This window comes from Paramisgurnus dabryanus, chromosome 13 (genome assembly GCF_030506205.2).
Source record: "Paramisgurnus dabryanus chromosome 13, PD_genome_1.1, whole genome shotgun sequence".
NCBI lineage: Eukaryota > Metazoa > Chordata > Actinopteri > Cypriniformes > Cobitidae > Paramisgurnus > Paramisgurnus dabryanus.
In genome coordinates, this window is record NC_133349.1 from 6572233 (window position 1) to 6590926 (window position 18694).

Consider the following 18694-nt stretch of genomic DNA (forward strand, 5'->3'; position numbering starts at 1 on the left):
ACAAGATCATGGGCATAGTGGCGGTGTGTGATTAATGCTGCGGCTGGTTAAAGCACGGCTCATTGTTACGCGGGTGAAATAAACAGCGTCATCAGCAGATTGTGTTTTCTGTGAAGATGCTGATAAAAATGTAAATATGCGGAGGAGGATGAAGTCCAATTAGTGGCAAACGGCATTAAACTTCTGTTATCTTTGAACAGTGTGAATCGAGTATGGTTTACTCATCAGCCCTTCAACAACTTATTAGTAGGTTAGGAAGGTTAACAAAATTTTTGTTTCAAAACCGGTGGCCATTCTAACTATAATCAAACTATAATCATGCATTGATAGCTGTTTGTTGCATTTATGATATGAACAATTAATTCTGGGTATACAAGATCATAAGTCTTGGGATCACTGGTTGAGACAATATAACTGGCTCTTCAGTTTTTGGTAGATCAACCTATAAATGGCTTCCTTACAGTATAGTGGTCTTTGCATGGTATATTTGGGATTTTAAAGGACGGCACAGTGGCATTGGTTTCCTCCGGGTACCCTGTTTTCAGATATGCAGGTTACTGTAGGTGAATTGGAGATGCCAAATTGTCCTTCCCCAACTTGTGAATAGATTAACTTGTGTGTGTGTGTTAACCGGTTCTTGCCGTGCACATAGATAGTGCTAGATTGGTGTAAATAGATCAATAAACAAACAAACTAGGACTGTAAAAGGATATTTTTTTAACAGATGCACCTTACCAACCAATGGGTGCTCCTATTCTGTTTGTCTTCTTGTTTAGCAGGTTGTTTCTCTGCAGGTTTTGTGGAGATCCTCCTCAATTCTTTTAATCTTTTTTTTTTCATTCATCTTGCATGCTCTACTAACAGTTTTCTAATGTTTCAGGATTTGTCTTTTAGCAGGACTGACTACGTGACTTGTCTTTCATCTGAACTATGTTTAGGGAAAATTTTATTCTTTTTTTCTTTTTTTCTCTTTTATGTTGAAACATCATGGGATGCGTTAATCTATTGCTTTCATAATTCACAGTTCATCAATTGATTGGGATTTAAACCCATGACTTTAATGTTTCCAATGCCATGCCAACTTAGCTGCAGTGGTCTTTCCTTTGTTTCATGCAACCTCTGTTTGTGGTTTTGTGTTGTGTTGTTGTATGTTTGTGTTGTGTTATTGTTGTGTTGTACTCCTTCCCCTTGTGTTTTTGCCCCTGACTGTTCCTTTCCTCCCTCTGCACACCTCCTTTCACACCCCTCTCCTCTGTGTTTGTCCATGACCCCTTCACCCCTTAACCCCTCCCTCTCAGAAGACACGGACTCCCCAAGTCAGACAAACTCAGGTCTGTCCTTTCTTCTGCTTCGCTTTTCTCTGCATCCTCTTGTCTGTGGCCCTGCTTCATATCCGCTTACAATTATTCGCCCTGCTGGAAAAAAATTATTGTAGCAGCTTAAAGGGAAAGTTTTTGTCGTGTTTCCAGCCAGTCAACATTGTTCGTTTTCTAGAAAACATCAATCTGAACAATCTGCTAAAATTTGTTGTTCACAGAAGACAAATGATGACAAAACATCCAGTTTTGGATGAGCACTCTTAAAGATTGAGGTGCTTCACGATGCCATAGAAGAACCATTTTTGGCTGAAAGGTTACATAAAGAACCTTTAACATCTGAAGAACCTTTTGGGTTTAGGAAAGATTCTTTGTGGATAAAGGTTTTTCAGACTAGAAAAGGTATGAAAGATATGGATCTTGTAAGAACTTTTGACTAAATGATTTTAAATAACTCTTAAAAGTTGCCAAACAGTGACAGCATTTTTTATGATTTTCACAAAAGTTCTTCTAGTAATTCTATAAATATATAAAATATAAAATATCAAATGAAAGAACAGACCCTCTGCTTTCCAACCAAACACTTTTATCCAACCTTTATTTGTTCTTATCAGCTCTCAAGTATGGGTAGGTTTCTTCAAAAATACCAAATTTTAAGCAAAAGCTGAGATAATTGGATTTTTGAGAAGGACTTTTGATAGAGATCAGATTCAGAGCGGTGATCAAAACATACATAGTTTGAGCTGTTTGACCTAAGGGGTTGCTTTGCGGTTTTATAAGTTGGGTAAGAGCGCCAGTATTGGGGGTAACGCATTACAAGTAACCAGTGTTGGGAAAGTTCACTTTCTACATGAACTAGTTCAGTTCACAGTTCATAAATTTTAAAATGAACTAGTTCAGTTCATAGTTCATATTTCCAAATTTTGAACTAGTTCACAGTTCCAAAAATGAACTAATTTGAACTAATAAAAAAAAATATTGCCATTATAGCCCATATAGAACCACAGACAGGAAATATTTTATCAGTTTTAACACTGAAGCTAAATGCATCAGATTTCATCTTCATATCCAACATTAAATCCGTATCCAACCAGGATTTATATTAGCATTGAGAGTCTTTTAATTTTTTTATTTGCTTGCACATACCTTGAAAGGCTAGTCGGGTGCTTCAAGGGGTCGCACATCGCTGCGAGGCGTTGCGTGTAGGACAAATCACAGGTATTGCACACCGCACGTGCACGTTAAATAGCGTGAGCTAGTCAGAGTCTATTTCAAGATCCAGAATATGCGTAAGCAGCCTTTGTTAATCGTTAACGATTTAGGACAAATTTGATGTTATTTAATGTTAAACTATGCGAGTGGCGCGGCAGGGATTTGGATAGCAGCATCCAGTCAGTGTTGTTTTGATGACGCATGCAGCCTGGTGGCAGTGTTGCCAGATTGGGTGTTTTTCCGCTACACATTAAGGCCTGTTTACAGTGTGTTTTTGACGGGTTTTCGCCTGGAAGACTCTATAGAAATCTGGCACCCTATTGAATGACGTTAAAGTGAGAGAGCGTGCCGTTCACAAGCCCCAGAATGAACGAGTTCACCTTGCGTTCATCAGGCAGTAATACAGTAATACAAAATATGAACTAGTTCATGAACTTTCGTTCAATGAACTCGTTCAGGCACAACACTGCAAGTAACATGCATTACGTAATAATATTACTTTTCTGAAGTATCAAGTAAAGTAACCCATTGCTTTTTAACCACTTAACTGTCACTGTTCCTGTAGAGCAGTGGTGTCAAACTCAATTTCATCCCGGGCCACATCAGCATTACGGTTAATCTCAAAGGGCCGGTTGTATTTGAACGACTGTATGAATCTATCAACTCTTTTATTACTGTATATTGCATAATTTTCTCTGCATTTGCTTACTATTGGTTTTGTTAATAACTCAATTAATACCTAGCTTTGAAAGTAGAAGCCCAGGCAAATAATGACAAAGTGTATAGAGTACAACTATTCTACAGATTATTTTTAAAATAATTGTGGTGACAAAAACACATGTTGTATGTGAGTACAGTACACTCAAAATGTTCTGTTATCCTTCATTGTGCAGGTCAGAAAATAAGAGGCATTTTAGATACTAATAAAGAGTTTTACCATCTCCACCACAAAATTAGGCATTTATTAAACACATCTACCCTTGCTTGTCATGTCTTGCCCTCTTTACAAAAAAGCTGTGATTTTTTTTACCTGGCTTTGAGTGTCTGACTGTTTGACTGACGTCTCATGAGTTGTTTTATTGTTTGTTTGTTTGTTTGTTTGTTTTATACTTTATTGTCCCCAAGGGGGAATTTTGTTTTGGACTCCGTCCATTCCGTAACTTTACAAGAACAATACAGAAGACATTTTGACACACACAAATACACGAATGATACATTGCACTATCCATAAGTACTATAAAATACACAATTGGCACACTGCACCCTTCATAGTAGAAACATTTCTGTACACGAGTCGGAAAACATTTTCTCGCTGGATGCGCGTGAGCGGGCGCGAGAGAGGGAGAGAAAGAACGAGCAGATACTGTCCGTTTCCATATGCGGAGGTCGCATAAGCAGCGTCATCAAGCCTGGTTTATTTAAGTTAACTGACCATTACATTCGCAAGTCATACGCATATTACAACTATTTACTATAAACAAAGAATAATATTTAACTTTATAATTGTTAATATTCTGAAACAAGACAGTCTTGATGACGTATGCAGCCTGGAAATGCGAGCTCCGGACGCTGCAGCGTTCGCAATCAGACACGCCCATTCTATAGTGCGCGCGTGCGGGGCACTGCTCATTCTCTCTCATGCAATCATCAACATTATCACTATAATTACATTACAAAAAGACTTTGGCGGGGCAAAAATTAGTTTTTGTGGCTGCTAAAAAAAATATATATAGGAAATAACCTGCAAAAATAAAACTTATAATAACAATAAAATAATCTGTAAACTCTCGCGGGCCACATAATTAACATAATTTGTAAACTCTCGCGGGCCAGATGAAATGAGGGGGCGGGCCGGATTTGGCCCGCGGGCCTTGAGTTTGACACCCCTGCTGTAGAGGAACACCTAGGTTTACTTCAATATTTTGGATGTAAATGTTTATTAAATCATGACAAACTATATATTTTTGGAAAGGTCTAAGCCTCTAGAATACATATTTCAGCAGTGTTTTATAAAATAAATTATGTAGGGAGAGTAATTGATTCAATTTTAAAGAGAGTGCGCCTCAAAACATTTATGTACTGCTAAATGGCATTCTCCCACCGGTAGGATGCCTACAATTACTTCAGTGTTTTGCATACTAATTTTTATCCAATCATGACAAACTGTATATCAATGGAAAGCTCTAAGAGTGTAGTTTTCATTTGTCATCATCATTTTGGGAAAATATTGACATAGTTTGAGTCATTTTCTAAAAGGTCACGGGCCCTCAAGCGGGCCCACATTGTTTTTACATATTTATAACACTAATACCCTATCCTAAACCTAAAAATCTTGACAAACTATGTATCTTTGGAAAGCTCTAAGAGTGTAGTTTTCATATTTCATCACAATTTTTGGAAAATTATGACGTAGTCAGAGTCCGTTTCTAAAATTTCACGGGCCACAGGTGGACCCAATTTGTTTTTACATATGTATAGCACTAATACCCTGTCCTAAACCTAAAAAATCTTGTCAAACTATATATCTTTGGAAAGCTCTAAGAGTGTAGTTTTCATATTTCATCAAAATTTTGGGAAAGAAATGACGTAGTGAGTGTCAATTTCTAAAAGGTCACAGGCCAACATGTAGGCCCAATTTGTTTTTACATATGTCTAGCACTAAACCCCTACTGTAAACCTAAAAAATCTTGATAAACTATATATCACTGGAAAGCTCTCAGAATGTAGTTTTTATATTTCAAGGTCATCTGATGATAGAAATAATGTAGTGACAGTTTTTAGATACATGACCCCACCCCCCATAGGAATGCATATTAATTTTATATATTCATAATTCTAATATCATATTATAAATCTTCAAAAATGTTGACAAACTATATATCATTGGAAAGCTCCAAGAATGTAGTTTTCTTATTTCAAAACGTTTTAGCAGTTATAATAATGCACTGGCAGTATTTCATCAATTTGTGACAAGAGAATGCAGCAAACCGTTGACATCTAGTGGCCGTTGTTGGTAAAACCACTAAAAGTGTTACACAAACCTCCTTTTTTGTGATTTTATCTTAAAATTTGGATCACAACTGCTTGAGACATATGGCCTCATGTTTACATTATTACTTTTGTGAAACATTTTCATTTTTATAATTTTATTTATCAAATTAATATGTTATTGCATTATTTTTAATTATTATAATAAATTTAAACTGCTATAACAATTTTTCTGTTAAATATTTTCACATCCAGAAACATCAGTGAAAAACCTTACATTGTCTTCTTTAAAACAAGACCAAGATTAGTCTTTTAGACCAAAAAATGCCAAAGTTATATTAATTTGAAGCTACACATCAACTTTTCACCCCCCGCTCAAAAGGGTGGAGTGACAGGTAAGTGGTTAAAAGTACACATTAATATTTGAGTTACTTTTTTTTAAAAGTAATGCAAGTTACTTTTCAGTTTAATTAATTTGATTAAGAAAAAATGTACTGATTTAAACAGAATGTATAGTGCACGTAGATTTAAGCACTCCTTCCATGCGCGCCTGAGCAGGAAAAGTTTGAGTCAGAAACGAGGATGGCAGGCCAGAGCTTGACATTTTTGCGATGGAAAATGAATGCAGACCTTCTCAGTCATTAAAAACACCTGCTTCAGTAAAAAATAGTAACGCAAAAGTAACTTAAAAGTAACGCAAGTATTATTTCCATGAGTAACTTCCATTACTTCCAAGTAACACAATTAGTTACTTTTTTGGGGAGTAACTTAATATTGTAATGCATTACTTTAAAAAAAAGTAACTTTTCCCAACACTGAAGAGCGCCATCTGGTAGATAATAGTGAGAACATGGATTGCCGGAAAAACTCGGCATTGGCGGGGAAAGTATTTTCTCTTAATTGACCAGTTAACTCGTCAGTGGCGGAGAAGGAGTTAATGGCAGAACCTTTTAAGCACCTTTATTTTTAAGATAATCAAGCTGGTTTTTGGAACATGCTTGCTGGTTTGTTGCTGCTCCAAGGTGGTTTACCAGCTCAAAAGTAGGTTAATTGGTTCATATAGACCAATCTATAATCATAAATGCTTCATTTTCCAGCAGGGCGCCCTGCAGTGTGCTCCTAAGCAAATAGTGTTAGGTTAAGGCACGGTCCACACGTACATGGGTATTTTCAAAACCATACCTGTTTCTATGTGGTTTGGTGGTCGTTCGTCCACATGCAAACGCAGTATCAGGTGACTGAAACCGAAGTTTTATAAAAACTCCTGCAAGGGTGAGATTTTTCTGACATGTGACGTGGTGAGGGGAAACTTCTAATTGGCCAACATGGCTTTAAGATTACGGATATATCACCATCTGTTGGTTTGGCATGCTATTGACAGCGCTTCAGAGATTTCTTTTAACAAAAACTCAGTTTATAAAAATACCTGTGTATGTGTGGACTAGGCCGAAATTTCACAAAGAACATGTCACAGTCATATTTCAACCAAATAAAAAAAATGTAAGAAATTGTATTTATTACAGTAAATTTGAAAAACTTTTATGAAAATGTGCTTAATTTTCATGACTAATTCCCTTACAAGGTTTAAGTGTTTTTATTCAAGATCAATCCTTCTCTTTTCCCTGCAATTTTGGTTTGAAATACGACCCTGACGAAAATCAGTTTGGACACATTTAAATTCGGATGAATCAAATTTTTGAAGTGTTGAAAGTCGCGTAGACGTATAAAATGCTGGACTGTGCTTGAAAGCTTTTCTTCACTGGCTGCTCTTCATCACATCCTCCTGTCTGTTCTCATTTTACAAGTGTTTTATTCACCTCACATCTCAGTTGCGATGGTTGTAGTTGTTAGATTCATCTATGAGGTCAGACACCTCACCAGCTCCAGCTATTATCCTGCGTGATAACTCCTCCTCTTGTCCTCATTTCAAAAACACACTTAGAAACAGTGGCCTTCGCTCAGCCATTTGTATTCTCCATAGATGTTAAAGAAACAGTTATATGCCAGGAGCAAAAGCAGCCAGCTCTGAGATTTAACATTATAACTTTAATTTAAAGCAAAAAAAAACAACAAAGGTACAAGGCTCTGTACTGTGTGCTATGTGAAAAAAGTGTTTGGACATAATGTGTGTCTTTTCACACCATTCTTTGTAACCCTAGAAATGGTTGTGCATGAAAATCCCAGTAACTGAGCAGATTGTGAAATACTCGCCCGTCTGGCACCAACAATTGTCTTGACCAGGACCACACCCTTAAATGCATTGAAGCAACTGCCATGTGATTGGTTGATTAGATAATTGCATTCATGAGAAATTGAACAGGTGTTCCTAATAATCCTTTAGGTGAGTGACAGCTTGTAAATAGGTGCCCTTTTAATCAAATGTTCTTGTATAGCTCAGTGGTAGTTTCTGAAGAGTACCCGACTTTGTGACATTTGTAAAGTAAAGAGATTGGATATACAATGCTAGCTCAGTGGTAAAGCATTGCGTAGCAGAGCAAAAGTTTTGAGTTTGAACCCAGCGAACACACATACTTACTGTGATTTTTTTGGAAGTAAGTTAAAAAGCACACGTTTATGCGTCACCGTAGCACTGCAATTAAATGAAACAAATGTAATGACTTGAGAACACTAATCATTGGGTAATTTGTGGGACGTGTTAATTACTTAACAGCACAATTGCTATTGGCAAGAGAAAATTGCTATTGACATTTTACGCCACCTGCTTTGCCAAAGACAGATGTTGTTTGCTGTACAGGCGAATTCTGTGATTGATCTGTAAAGACCAATTAAAACTGTAGCTTGCTTGTAACCAGATGTGTCTCGTAGTGGCTTATGTGCTTAAAAACACATGAGCCCATTTCTGTGGAAACTGATGACTACTTATTAAAAAAAAGAATAGTGTTGTTCATGGCATATATTTGCATCACAAGCAAATGTTTGACCGGAGTGAATGTAGTTGAATGTTATATATACACGTGTATTTTATATTGTGTGGTTTACTTAGGGAATGATATCATATAAAGCTGTGAAGTGAGTCGTGAGTTTGTGTGATTTATTTGGGTCACATTTGTCATTACAAATAATCCATTAATAATATTAATATGCATTAAGGACATCATATAAAAATGTACACACACAAATAATAAAGTAAACCGTAGAATAATAAAATGTAATCTTCTGATTGTGCTGTATCGAAGCCTTTCTATATAGTTTGATTATGGATTTGATTCTTGTCATTTCTTTTGGGTTGATCAATAATTGTAATGTACAGTATGTGCTTTTTTACACTGCATCTCCTTTAATATATATATTTTTATGATAATTTGGTTCTGTCTCATGTTCAGACAATTGTACATTTTAATCTCCCCCATTTGCTGATCATGTCTCACACATGCTTCTTGTTTGTTTCATTGCTCCATCTAAGTTGACCCCATGAGGTGTTTTGTTGAAGACCTCTACAGTAGACCACTTCACATAATTCTCAAGTTTTATTTAGTGAACAGGTCAACAGATCTGTTTCCACACTAGACTTTACACCAGGCCTTCAAACGTGCATCTTATTGTCATCTTCTGTGCTCTGTAGGTGCTTTGGACGTCGAAGAGCGAACGCGGGAGATGAAGCTGAAGATGAACAAATATAAACAAGGAACTGGTTCAGACTCCAGACTCGAACAGGATTATCAATCAAAGGCAAGTGATTGTCTTTTAAAGTACTATTCGCACGGGATTAGTATTATCTGGGAACCTTGTGTGATTTAGAAATCACCCCCTACAGTACATTTCGTGTGGCCCATTTGCACGGGATAAGCAAAGCCTGTGATCTCCCGTATATGATGTTGAGGCTTTGCATAACACCTTGTCCTATACACGCAACACCACGTCACGCGGTAAAAGGTACATTTTCAATGTTAAGCAGTTTTTGTCCTAATCAGATGTGTCACAAAGTCTCCGCCTAAACTCAAAGATCTCAAATAATGACAGTTCTGCACATTCTGAATATTAATCATCAAACATGAATGAGGAGAGAATGATAAGATGTTTAAAATCAGAAATATATAACAAATCCCTCAAGTTTTACAAGGAAAGCTGTAAGAAGCAGAGGGATGTGTTTCTGTATGAGCGCTTTTCAGGTGCAGTGCGACAGGTGCAGAAACAGAGAAAACTAAATAAAAAAGGTTCACAGGTAACAAAGGCCTTGAAAAATTATGTACAACCCGTGCCAAATCCTGGCAAAATCACAGAGATGCCGATTCGCAAAGGACTAATATTATCACAGGATAATATCCATGTTTGGTGAAATATGGTATAGGTCATTTGCGGGGGAATTTTTACTTTACAAATTAAAGACATGGGCGATTTGCACGGGATTAATATCATAGACAACCTCAGCAATTATTACAAATCTACCTGAGGTCACCAATTAATACTAATCCCGTGCGCATAGGGCTTAATTCAGCAATAGTACAACTACATTGTGTAAATACTGATGTTTACAACTTTGATTTTAAGATTTAGGGGTGGTTTCCCGGACAGGGATTAGCTTAAACCAGGACTAGGCCTTAGATTAATTATGAAATATAAAAAGTTTTAATAAATATGCCTTACTAAAGACATTACTTAAGTGCATTTTGAGAAAAAATAAAGGGCACTGATGTATTTTAAGATATGTCAGTGCAAGTTGTTTTCAGTTTGAACAGCTCTTACATTTATTTTAGTCTAGGATTAGTTCAACCCCCTTCCGGGAAGCCGCCCCAGGGTCAGTTTCCCAGACGGTGTTTAGATTAATCCAGTACTTGGCCTTATTAGTAGTTTTTGCAACCATACCAAACCATACTGATCTTGTGACAAATCAATGGCACCAAGATATGTCAGTGCAAGATGTTTTTAAAGGGATAGTTTGGCCAAAAATGATATTAAACCCATGATTTACTCACCCCCAAGCTGTCTGAGTTGCGTATGTCCATTGTTTTTCAGACAAACGCATTTTCGGATATTTTAGAAAATGTTTTAGATCTTTCAGTTGATTAAATGTAAGGTTACGGGGTCCACCCATAGTCCACGACCTTCAAATCCAAAAAAAGTGCGTCCATCCTTCACAAATTAAATCCAAACGGCTCCAGGATGATAAACAAAGGTCTTCTGAGGGTAATCCGCGCGGTGTTGTTGTAGAAATATCCATATTGAAAACTTTATTAACGTAAATAACTACCTTCCGGTAGCGCCGCCATCTTAGTCGCGTCCGCATTCAGGATGAGAGCTTACACAGCCTACGGAGGCTACTCTGCTGCTGCTCTGTTCCCCCGCCCTCCGAATTTTTTCATACGTCACTAAGAAAAGTGCGTACACTACGCTAATACTCTCTCCTGAATACAGAGGAGTCTAAGATGGCGGCGCTACCGGAAGGTATTTATTTTCGTTAATAAAGTTTTAAATATGGATATTTCTACAACAACACCGCTCGGATTACCCTCAGAAGACCTTTGTTTATCATCCTGTAGCCGTTTGGATTTAATTTGTGAAGGATGGACGCACTTTTTTGGGCTTGAAGGTCGTGGACTATGGGTGGACCCCATAACATTACATTTAATCAACTGAAAGATCTAAAACATTTTCTAAAATCTCCGAAAATGTGTTTGTCTGAAAAACGATGGACATATGCAATTCGGACAGCTTGGGGGTGAGTAAATCATGGGTTAATATCATTTTTGGTCGAACTATCCCTTTAAATTAAGGCACCTCATACGTGCATTTTAGTCTGGGACTGGGAGAAACCCTGTCTGAAAAACCGCCCAATACATTGGTGGCCAAATTTGCTCAATGGGGTTGAGGTTGAGACTTTGAGGAGGCCAGAAAGGAAACTTACCTAAATCTCCTAAATAAAGCCCACCACGTGGCACGCTGTCTACAAAGTCATCGTTATGGTCTATAACCACTGATCTATATAAATGACTGGATTGCGCATAGAACGCTTGACGTAAGTGCGTGAGGTGAAGCCAGCGCAGAGTTCGAGCCGCCATCTTGGTATACCCAACCGGCAGAGAGCGTCATTGACTTCCATTCAAAATCATGATCAAAATTTACCCCCTTTACAGCGTATCAGTTACACAAGGTTAATTTTTAGGATATGTGTACGTTAATTATTTGTTAATTCTGGTGTTATTTGCAATGTTTAAGTTTTAATCGGGCAGGATAATGGATTTATAAAAAACCGTTAAGGTGAGTGTGTCTGTTGCATTTGTTTATGACACGGGTATAAATAAAGTTTTTTTTTTGACATTCAGCAACACTGTGACGGTCAGCGTTATTTCTCTATATAAGTTTAGATAACATAATTACAAAACTAGCAAATTATTGCATGCACATACGGTACAAAGTATGATTATTTATATAGATTTCAGAATGAGCACGTTTATTGTCATTAATACTAAATATGCTGCGATCTGTCTGCAGATCTGATACTGTAATAAAGATGAATGTAAAATAACTGATTAAAACGCAAAATGTACAACTTTCAGTAAATAACTATTTACATGCTTTGGACGTTTGTGTTGTAATAATGTACAGGGTAACTTCACATATAAAAACGAAGACGAGTAAAGTGATGTTTTATCATTAAAATCTGATAACGTCCATTGATTTAATAGAACGTTTGGGTATACCAACATGGCGGCGCGGTGGCTTCACAAGTGTGACGTCATGTGCAATCCAGTCATTTATATAGATCAGTGTCTATAACCCATAGAATAGAGCCATGATAAGGAGATTTTAGTTACGGTGGATTTAACGGTGGGGTTTGTCCCTTTTTGACCCAACGCTGGGTATTTTTTAGAGTACACAGCATAGAGTACACTGGCCAATGTGTGGTAAACCACTCTCCTAATTTATTGTCAGAGATGAAGTTCGACACCATATATGGTTAAATCATTCTCCCTCCTATTAAGCGTGTGGTATGAAAGGCATCGTATCACCCAGCCCTTCAGTTCTGAATGGTTATTTTAAAAGCCAATGAAACGGTGTGCTTGACACTGTTATGGGCAAGTAAAACTATGCTGGTAAGAATTATAATGAGACTTGAGTACAAATCTTACATATGGAATTACTCACAAAGAATGAACTTGCATTTAGTCCATGCTATATTTTTGTTCGATCATGAGTTTTAAAATGCTTGATATATTTTTCTAACAAACATGTGTCTTGTTTGTTTTACAGCGTTCAGGCAGGGACCCTCAGCGAGGAGAAAACCTCTCGGCCAAATCTTCGGACAGTGATGTTAGCGACGTGTCCGCTGTGTCGAGAACCAGTAGCGCATCTCGATTCAGCAGCATGAGCTACATCTCTGTCCAATCAGAACGGCCGCGGGGAAGCCGAAAGATCAGGTGAGACGGCCTCTTTTCTTTTTAATCAGTAATGGATGAACATATGGTAACAGATCAAAGTCTGCTGCGAGAGGTCCTGTTAGGCCATCTGCGCCCTGTAGAGTTTTGGAGGAGACAACTGCATTTATTTGCAAGAGTGACTTTGAGTCTGTATGAAGTCACTCCTGCAGTGATACTCCAACATGCTGAAAGCTAATGAAAAGTAGAGGCAATTTTAGATTTTTAACTGCATTTTAATGGAAACTATTGAAGTTACATAGTTTTCATTTTTAATGAATTTACTGATCAGAAAAACATTTTAGTTTCCTCTTCTTTCCATTGAAAAGGGATTTTATCAGTGACCACTCATGGGAGGATTATAAAAGCGTTTTTTTTTCACTATACACTGTAAAACGTGAACGTTGGATCTACTTTAAAAATTACTTTCTGGGAGCCAATGGTATAGTGGGCAGTAATCTGTCGTATGGTGCAGATGCACTTTCGGCGACCCGAGTTCGATTCCTGGCTCGAGGTCTTTTGCCAATCCCATACCCCTCTCTCCACCGGAAACTTTCCTATACACTGCATCTAATAAAGGAAAAATTACTTTAAAAATAATTTTTTAAAAATGACTTCATTTGGTAACACTTAACTCGTTCCCCTCTATTGACGAGTTATCTCATCAATGAAGAGAAAATGCTTCCTGCCAATGATGAGTTTTTATGGCAATCGGTATTGCCGCTATTACCCACCAGGTGGTGCTCTTACCCAACTTCTTAAACCCGAAAGCATCCTTTAATAGTGATGGGAGAAACGAAGCTTTTCGAAGCGTCGAATCAATTGAACCAATTGCTTCGCTGCTGGTCAAAATAGTGTAAAAGCAGCAAGATCTTTCCAAACATTTTACACTTTTTTACAAAATAATAGCAAGATTGTTCCAAAAAATATGTTTTTAAGAAAAATAAATCATTTAATTTAATTAAGACATATTTAAAAGTGTATTCTGTGTTTTTAGTTTTATTTATGGCAAACAAATCATTAAAACAAACTCCTTTTTTTATTATGCACATTTTTATCATTACATCTGTCTATAAACAAAAAAGTAGAAAAAAATGTAGTGTTATTAGTCAGAAGGATGAATGTTTTCTGAACTTTTATAATTAAACTGACCCGAGTTCACCTACACTGGTCATTTGTGATCAACTCCCCCTAGTGGTGAATCGTCGGATTTTCGAAACAGTTATGATGTAATGAAGCCTCGTTGCTAAACTCACGTGACTTCGGCCAGTTTGAAACAAGCTCCGAACCAATGATTCGAAACAAAAGATTCGTAAATGTTTCGAAGCCTCATGAAGCGTGCTTCGAAATCGCCCATCACTATCCTCTAAGGCCAAACAGTAAATACCCTGTGTATGTTTTGATCATCATTCTGAATCTGATCTCTAACAAAAGTCCTTTTCAAAAATACAATTATCTTAGCTTTTTGCTCAAAATTTGGTATTTTTGATAAACCCTACCCATATTTGAGAGCTGATAAAAAACAAATAAAGATCGGATGCAAAAAAAAAATTTTAAAGCAGAGGGTCTGTACTTTCATTTCATTTATTGTATGTTTATATATTAAACGAAGAACAGGCATTCAACTTTTATTAAAATTATACAAAATGCTGGCATTGGCTGGCAACTTTAAAAAAAAGCTTTTTTACATATATTTTTTTAAACGAAATGTAAACAAAATTGAGAAAACATTTTGAAGGTGAAAAAAAATTACTTTAATTAATAACACCTAAAAAATTTAAATAAAGGTTTTTCAACTTATATTTTTTTCTTAAAGTTAGAAAATTTAAGTTGAAAAACTTTTTTTTTGGTGTTACCAATTAAAGTAATTTTTTTAGTTAATCCAACATTTACTTTGTACAATGTAGTTTTTGTGAATTGAATTCATTTATAATTTATGTGACTTATTTTTTTTTAAGAATGCAGTTGTCAGTCTCCTTAATAACCAAACATTGTGTGTACATAATGGGATTAAAAACACACAATATAGGTGACAACCTTTTTTATCTGCAGAGTGGACATGGCCTAAAAAACCCAAACACTTTCTATCATTCTTATCATTACATGGATTTGGAGTGAATTCATTTTTTGGTCCCATTAAAGTGAATTCAGAGCCAAACCTTTCAAATCATTTCTGGTTGTAATCCTTAGTGCTACAGTATTTAAAGTACATGTTTATGTCCTGTTTTATGTGCATATTGTCTGGCTTAGTTGTTTTTATTGTTTGCATTATTTTGTTGTGCTTCATTCTTTTTTGCGTTCTTGCACATTTAGATAGTGTTGACGCATATTTTTCTTTTGCTTGATTTCTGTCCTGCATGCTGCTTGCTTCTCTGCTTCGACTGGCCACGCCCACAGCAAAGCAATGCAGGGGCGGAGCTTCTCCAGGGAGGGGGAGGAGTTTGTTGGGGAGGCGTTACAGGAGGAGCAGGAAGTGGGAAGGTTAGAGGAGGAGAGAGGGGGGAAGGGAGATGGGCAGAGGGCAGGAAAAGGGAGAAGACGAACAGATAGTGTAGACAGGGAGGATGCTGAGGAGGAGGAGCCTGAAGGGGGCGTGGCCCAGAAGACATTCTCAGAGATGGACCTCAGGTAAATTAGTCACCATGGCAACCAGCTGTATCTTGTCTTGTAGTCTATAGGTATACAAGACATTTTATTGAATAATTGAATAAAAAATAGTACTTTTTATAGTTTAGTTTAAAATGTAGAGTTAAAGCACCCAACATTGCACGATACAAACTCTTTCACTAGGTTTATATATGCATAGTGTTTAGTAAGCTATTATAGCATGCTTATTGTATATATACCTTGTTGGCTGTGGTTACATTAGGACAAGAAACTGAATTTAGGACTGCTTATATAAACCAAATGAGTGTAAGGATACAGTAGGTGTCTAGCCATGGTGTTCAGCTTAATATATATGAGTTTTGGCCTATTTAACTTCCTTTTAATTATCGTATAAATTCATATTTTGTCGTTTTTACTGTGCTGCTGTTTGTCTGTGCTGTGATTATATAATTTAACACTATCATCACTAAGGGCTTTATTTATGGTTTGGTAAAAATACTTACTGTAAATGAAATACTATATGAACATTTTTATCCCATGTGTTCTGAAACATTTAATGTCCCTCTTATCCATGTGAAGGCCTCCATTCAGCTTCATGTTTGACTGACACTTTTAGAAATGACTGAAGAGTGTCAAAAACATGTCCAGGTGAAAACTTAGAAAGATAAAATAAACAAAAAAAAATTTTTGTATATGGAAAATGAACCCTGTTTTATGACCATAAAGACTTGCAGGCATCTGTATGTCTTTCCCAGACTTTCATTACATTAAAGGAACACTCCACTTTTGTTTGGAATAGTTAATTTTCCTGTGTCCCTAGTTAAACATTTGAGTTTTACCGTTTTGGAATCCGTTCCTCTGATCTCCGGGTCTGGCGGTAGCATTTTTAGCATAGCTTAGCACAATCCATTGAATCTGATTAGACCATTAGCATTGCGCTAAAAAATAACCAAAGAGTTTTGATATTTTTCCTATTTAAAACTTGACTCTTCTGTAGTTACATCGTGTACGGAAAATAAAAAGTTTGCGATTTTCTACGACGGAAAATTAAAAGTTTGCGATTTTCTAGGCCGATATGCCTAGGAACTATACTCTCATTCCGTAATAATATTTTATGAACTTTGATGATATTAATCAATTATATTATGCAGGGCCCGAAAATAGTTCCCAGCTCTGCAACTAGGGCTGTAACGATAAATCGGGTGTCCCATTAAAAAGACCTGTCTAAAATCGAGTCTGCATCGCAAGGCTGCGATTTTGTGTTTCATGCGCAGTTTGTGCAAAAAAAGCAACACTCGTTAAACAAAATCATTCAAAATATTATTTATTATCATGAAAATACCCGAAACAATCTGAAGAACGGCGATATAAATATTCCTGTAGACATTTCCTGGAATAGGGTTTGTAATGCTACTTCTTCTGTGGCACAATTGGAGTTGAATTGAATTGCATGAGAGCGCCCTCTGGCTTTTGGATGTGGCGGCATTTCACTGTAATTCATTCAAATTCATTCATTGAGAAAAGGCGCATTTGCACGATAAATCGTTACAGCCCTATCTGCAGCTACACAAATCTAGTGTCCAAAACTATAAAACTCAAATGTTTAACTCTAGGTGAGCTTTAAAATTAACCTATTTCCAAAAAAAATGGAATGTTCCTTTTATGTGCCTCAATTTGATCAGTTATGGCATTGGAGTAAATATATTGTAGTACGTTGTTCTTTACAATTGTTTACAGTGTAACAAACACTTTAACCGATCATTACAATAATTTAGATGTTTTGATCAGTTTTGGAGTAAAAATACAGTAATGTGTTTTATTTGTATTCAATTAAAAGTCTCAAAAATTCCTTAAACTTTTTTATCTTTATCCAAAAATTGAATTAATTTCTTTCTTAAAAATCGTAAAATTACAACTGGACGTGTTTCTGACAGACATTGTGAGATAAACCTGTTTTAATGCGCTGTAAAAAAATAGTGGTTGCCTTAAATGTAAATAATCTTGGCTTTACAAGTCATTTCAACTTAATATCTTTATCTTGACTGAGTTGCTGGAACATAAAATAAAGTTAAAGGTGCCAAAGAATGCACTGATACAATATGTTAAATTGTTTTCTGAAATCTACATAAAAGGTATGTGACTTAAACAAGTGCAAAAATAATCCAGCAATGGTTTTACATGTCAGCTTACAACCATAGGATTTCCATAGAATGAAATGGGATGTTATTACCTTATTTGGAAGAGTCATGAATAATAATGATAAGCTCTGCTCTGATTAGCTGTTTCACAGCAAGGCTAATTAGACTCATGTCAATAGCTCACATTAAGTAAACAGACCTTATATGCTTGAGCCTGTATCAGACGAAGGTACAGATTTTGAGGAACAACCAATTGTTTGTAAATTGGAAATAAACATGTCTGAGTGGTAAGTTTATTTGTGTTGTTTAGTATGGACCTGCAAAACGTAACTGTAACATCAATAGTAGAACTTCAGCTAGGGTGGCCAATCGTGCCAGTTCCACCGGACACATCCCGAACATGTTTTCGGGTTTGTTCTCCGGAAGTCGCATTGGTCGACCGCATACGTCATCAAGGTTTAATATTTCGGGTTTAATTTCAGAAAAGCAACCGTTACATTTAAACGTTAGAATGAAACTACGATTGCATGTCTTAGGTATTTAACTGAATGGCGTATGCTGGCGTACGCACCGAAATCCTGGCCAGGACGCGTCCGGCAAGGATGGCATATATATAGATAGACAGACAGACAGACAGACAGACAGACAGACAGACAGACAGACAGACAGACAGACGGATAGACGGACAGATAGATGGACGGATTGATGGACGGATAGATGGACGGATAGATAGACGGATAGATGGACAGATAGATGGATAGATAGATGTAGAAGAATAATATTTGTCCAAAGTTATATTAGTAAGGTCTATAAGTTCATCTGGACGAATGACGTTTTCCCTTTGCTTGTCTATATATTTATTTAATTATAATTATATTATTCTCATGCCCACTCTCCCAATAAAAAACAAAACACGAAAGCAGTAGTTTGCCTCGTTCATATCGGTCGTTCACGGTAAAAATACTATTATGCATGACGACAAAATAAAAATAAAAAATCAGTTGGAAAGGAAATATTACTTACCTAACTCAGACATTAATTGGATTGGAAATAAGCTGAT

The 18694-nt window shown here is 36.6% G+C and overlaps 1 protein-coding gene across 18 annotated transcripts in view; it reads left to right on the forward strand.

Annotated features, from left to right (window-relative positions):
* The window catches only part of rims2a (regulating synaptic membrane exocytosis 2a), a 202097-nt gene that overhangs the window by 135311 nt on the left and 48092 nt on the right, over nt 1-18694 (forward strand). For 17 of the 18 annotated variants that reach the window (XM_065298730.2, XM_065298733.2, XM_065298723.2 and 14 more), the window contains 2 exons: nt 9100-9206; nt 12726-12892. In XM_065298730.2, the coding sequence (XP_065154802.1) occupies nt 9100-9206; nt 12726-12892 (274 nt within the window). Of the gene's footprint in view, nt 1-1275; nt 1332-9099; nt 9207-12725; nt 12893-18694 lie in introns of those variants that run through there. The other variant, XM_065298739.1, reaches the window with a different exon arrangement.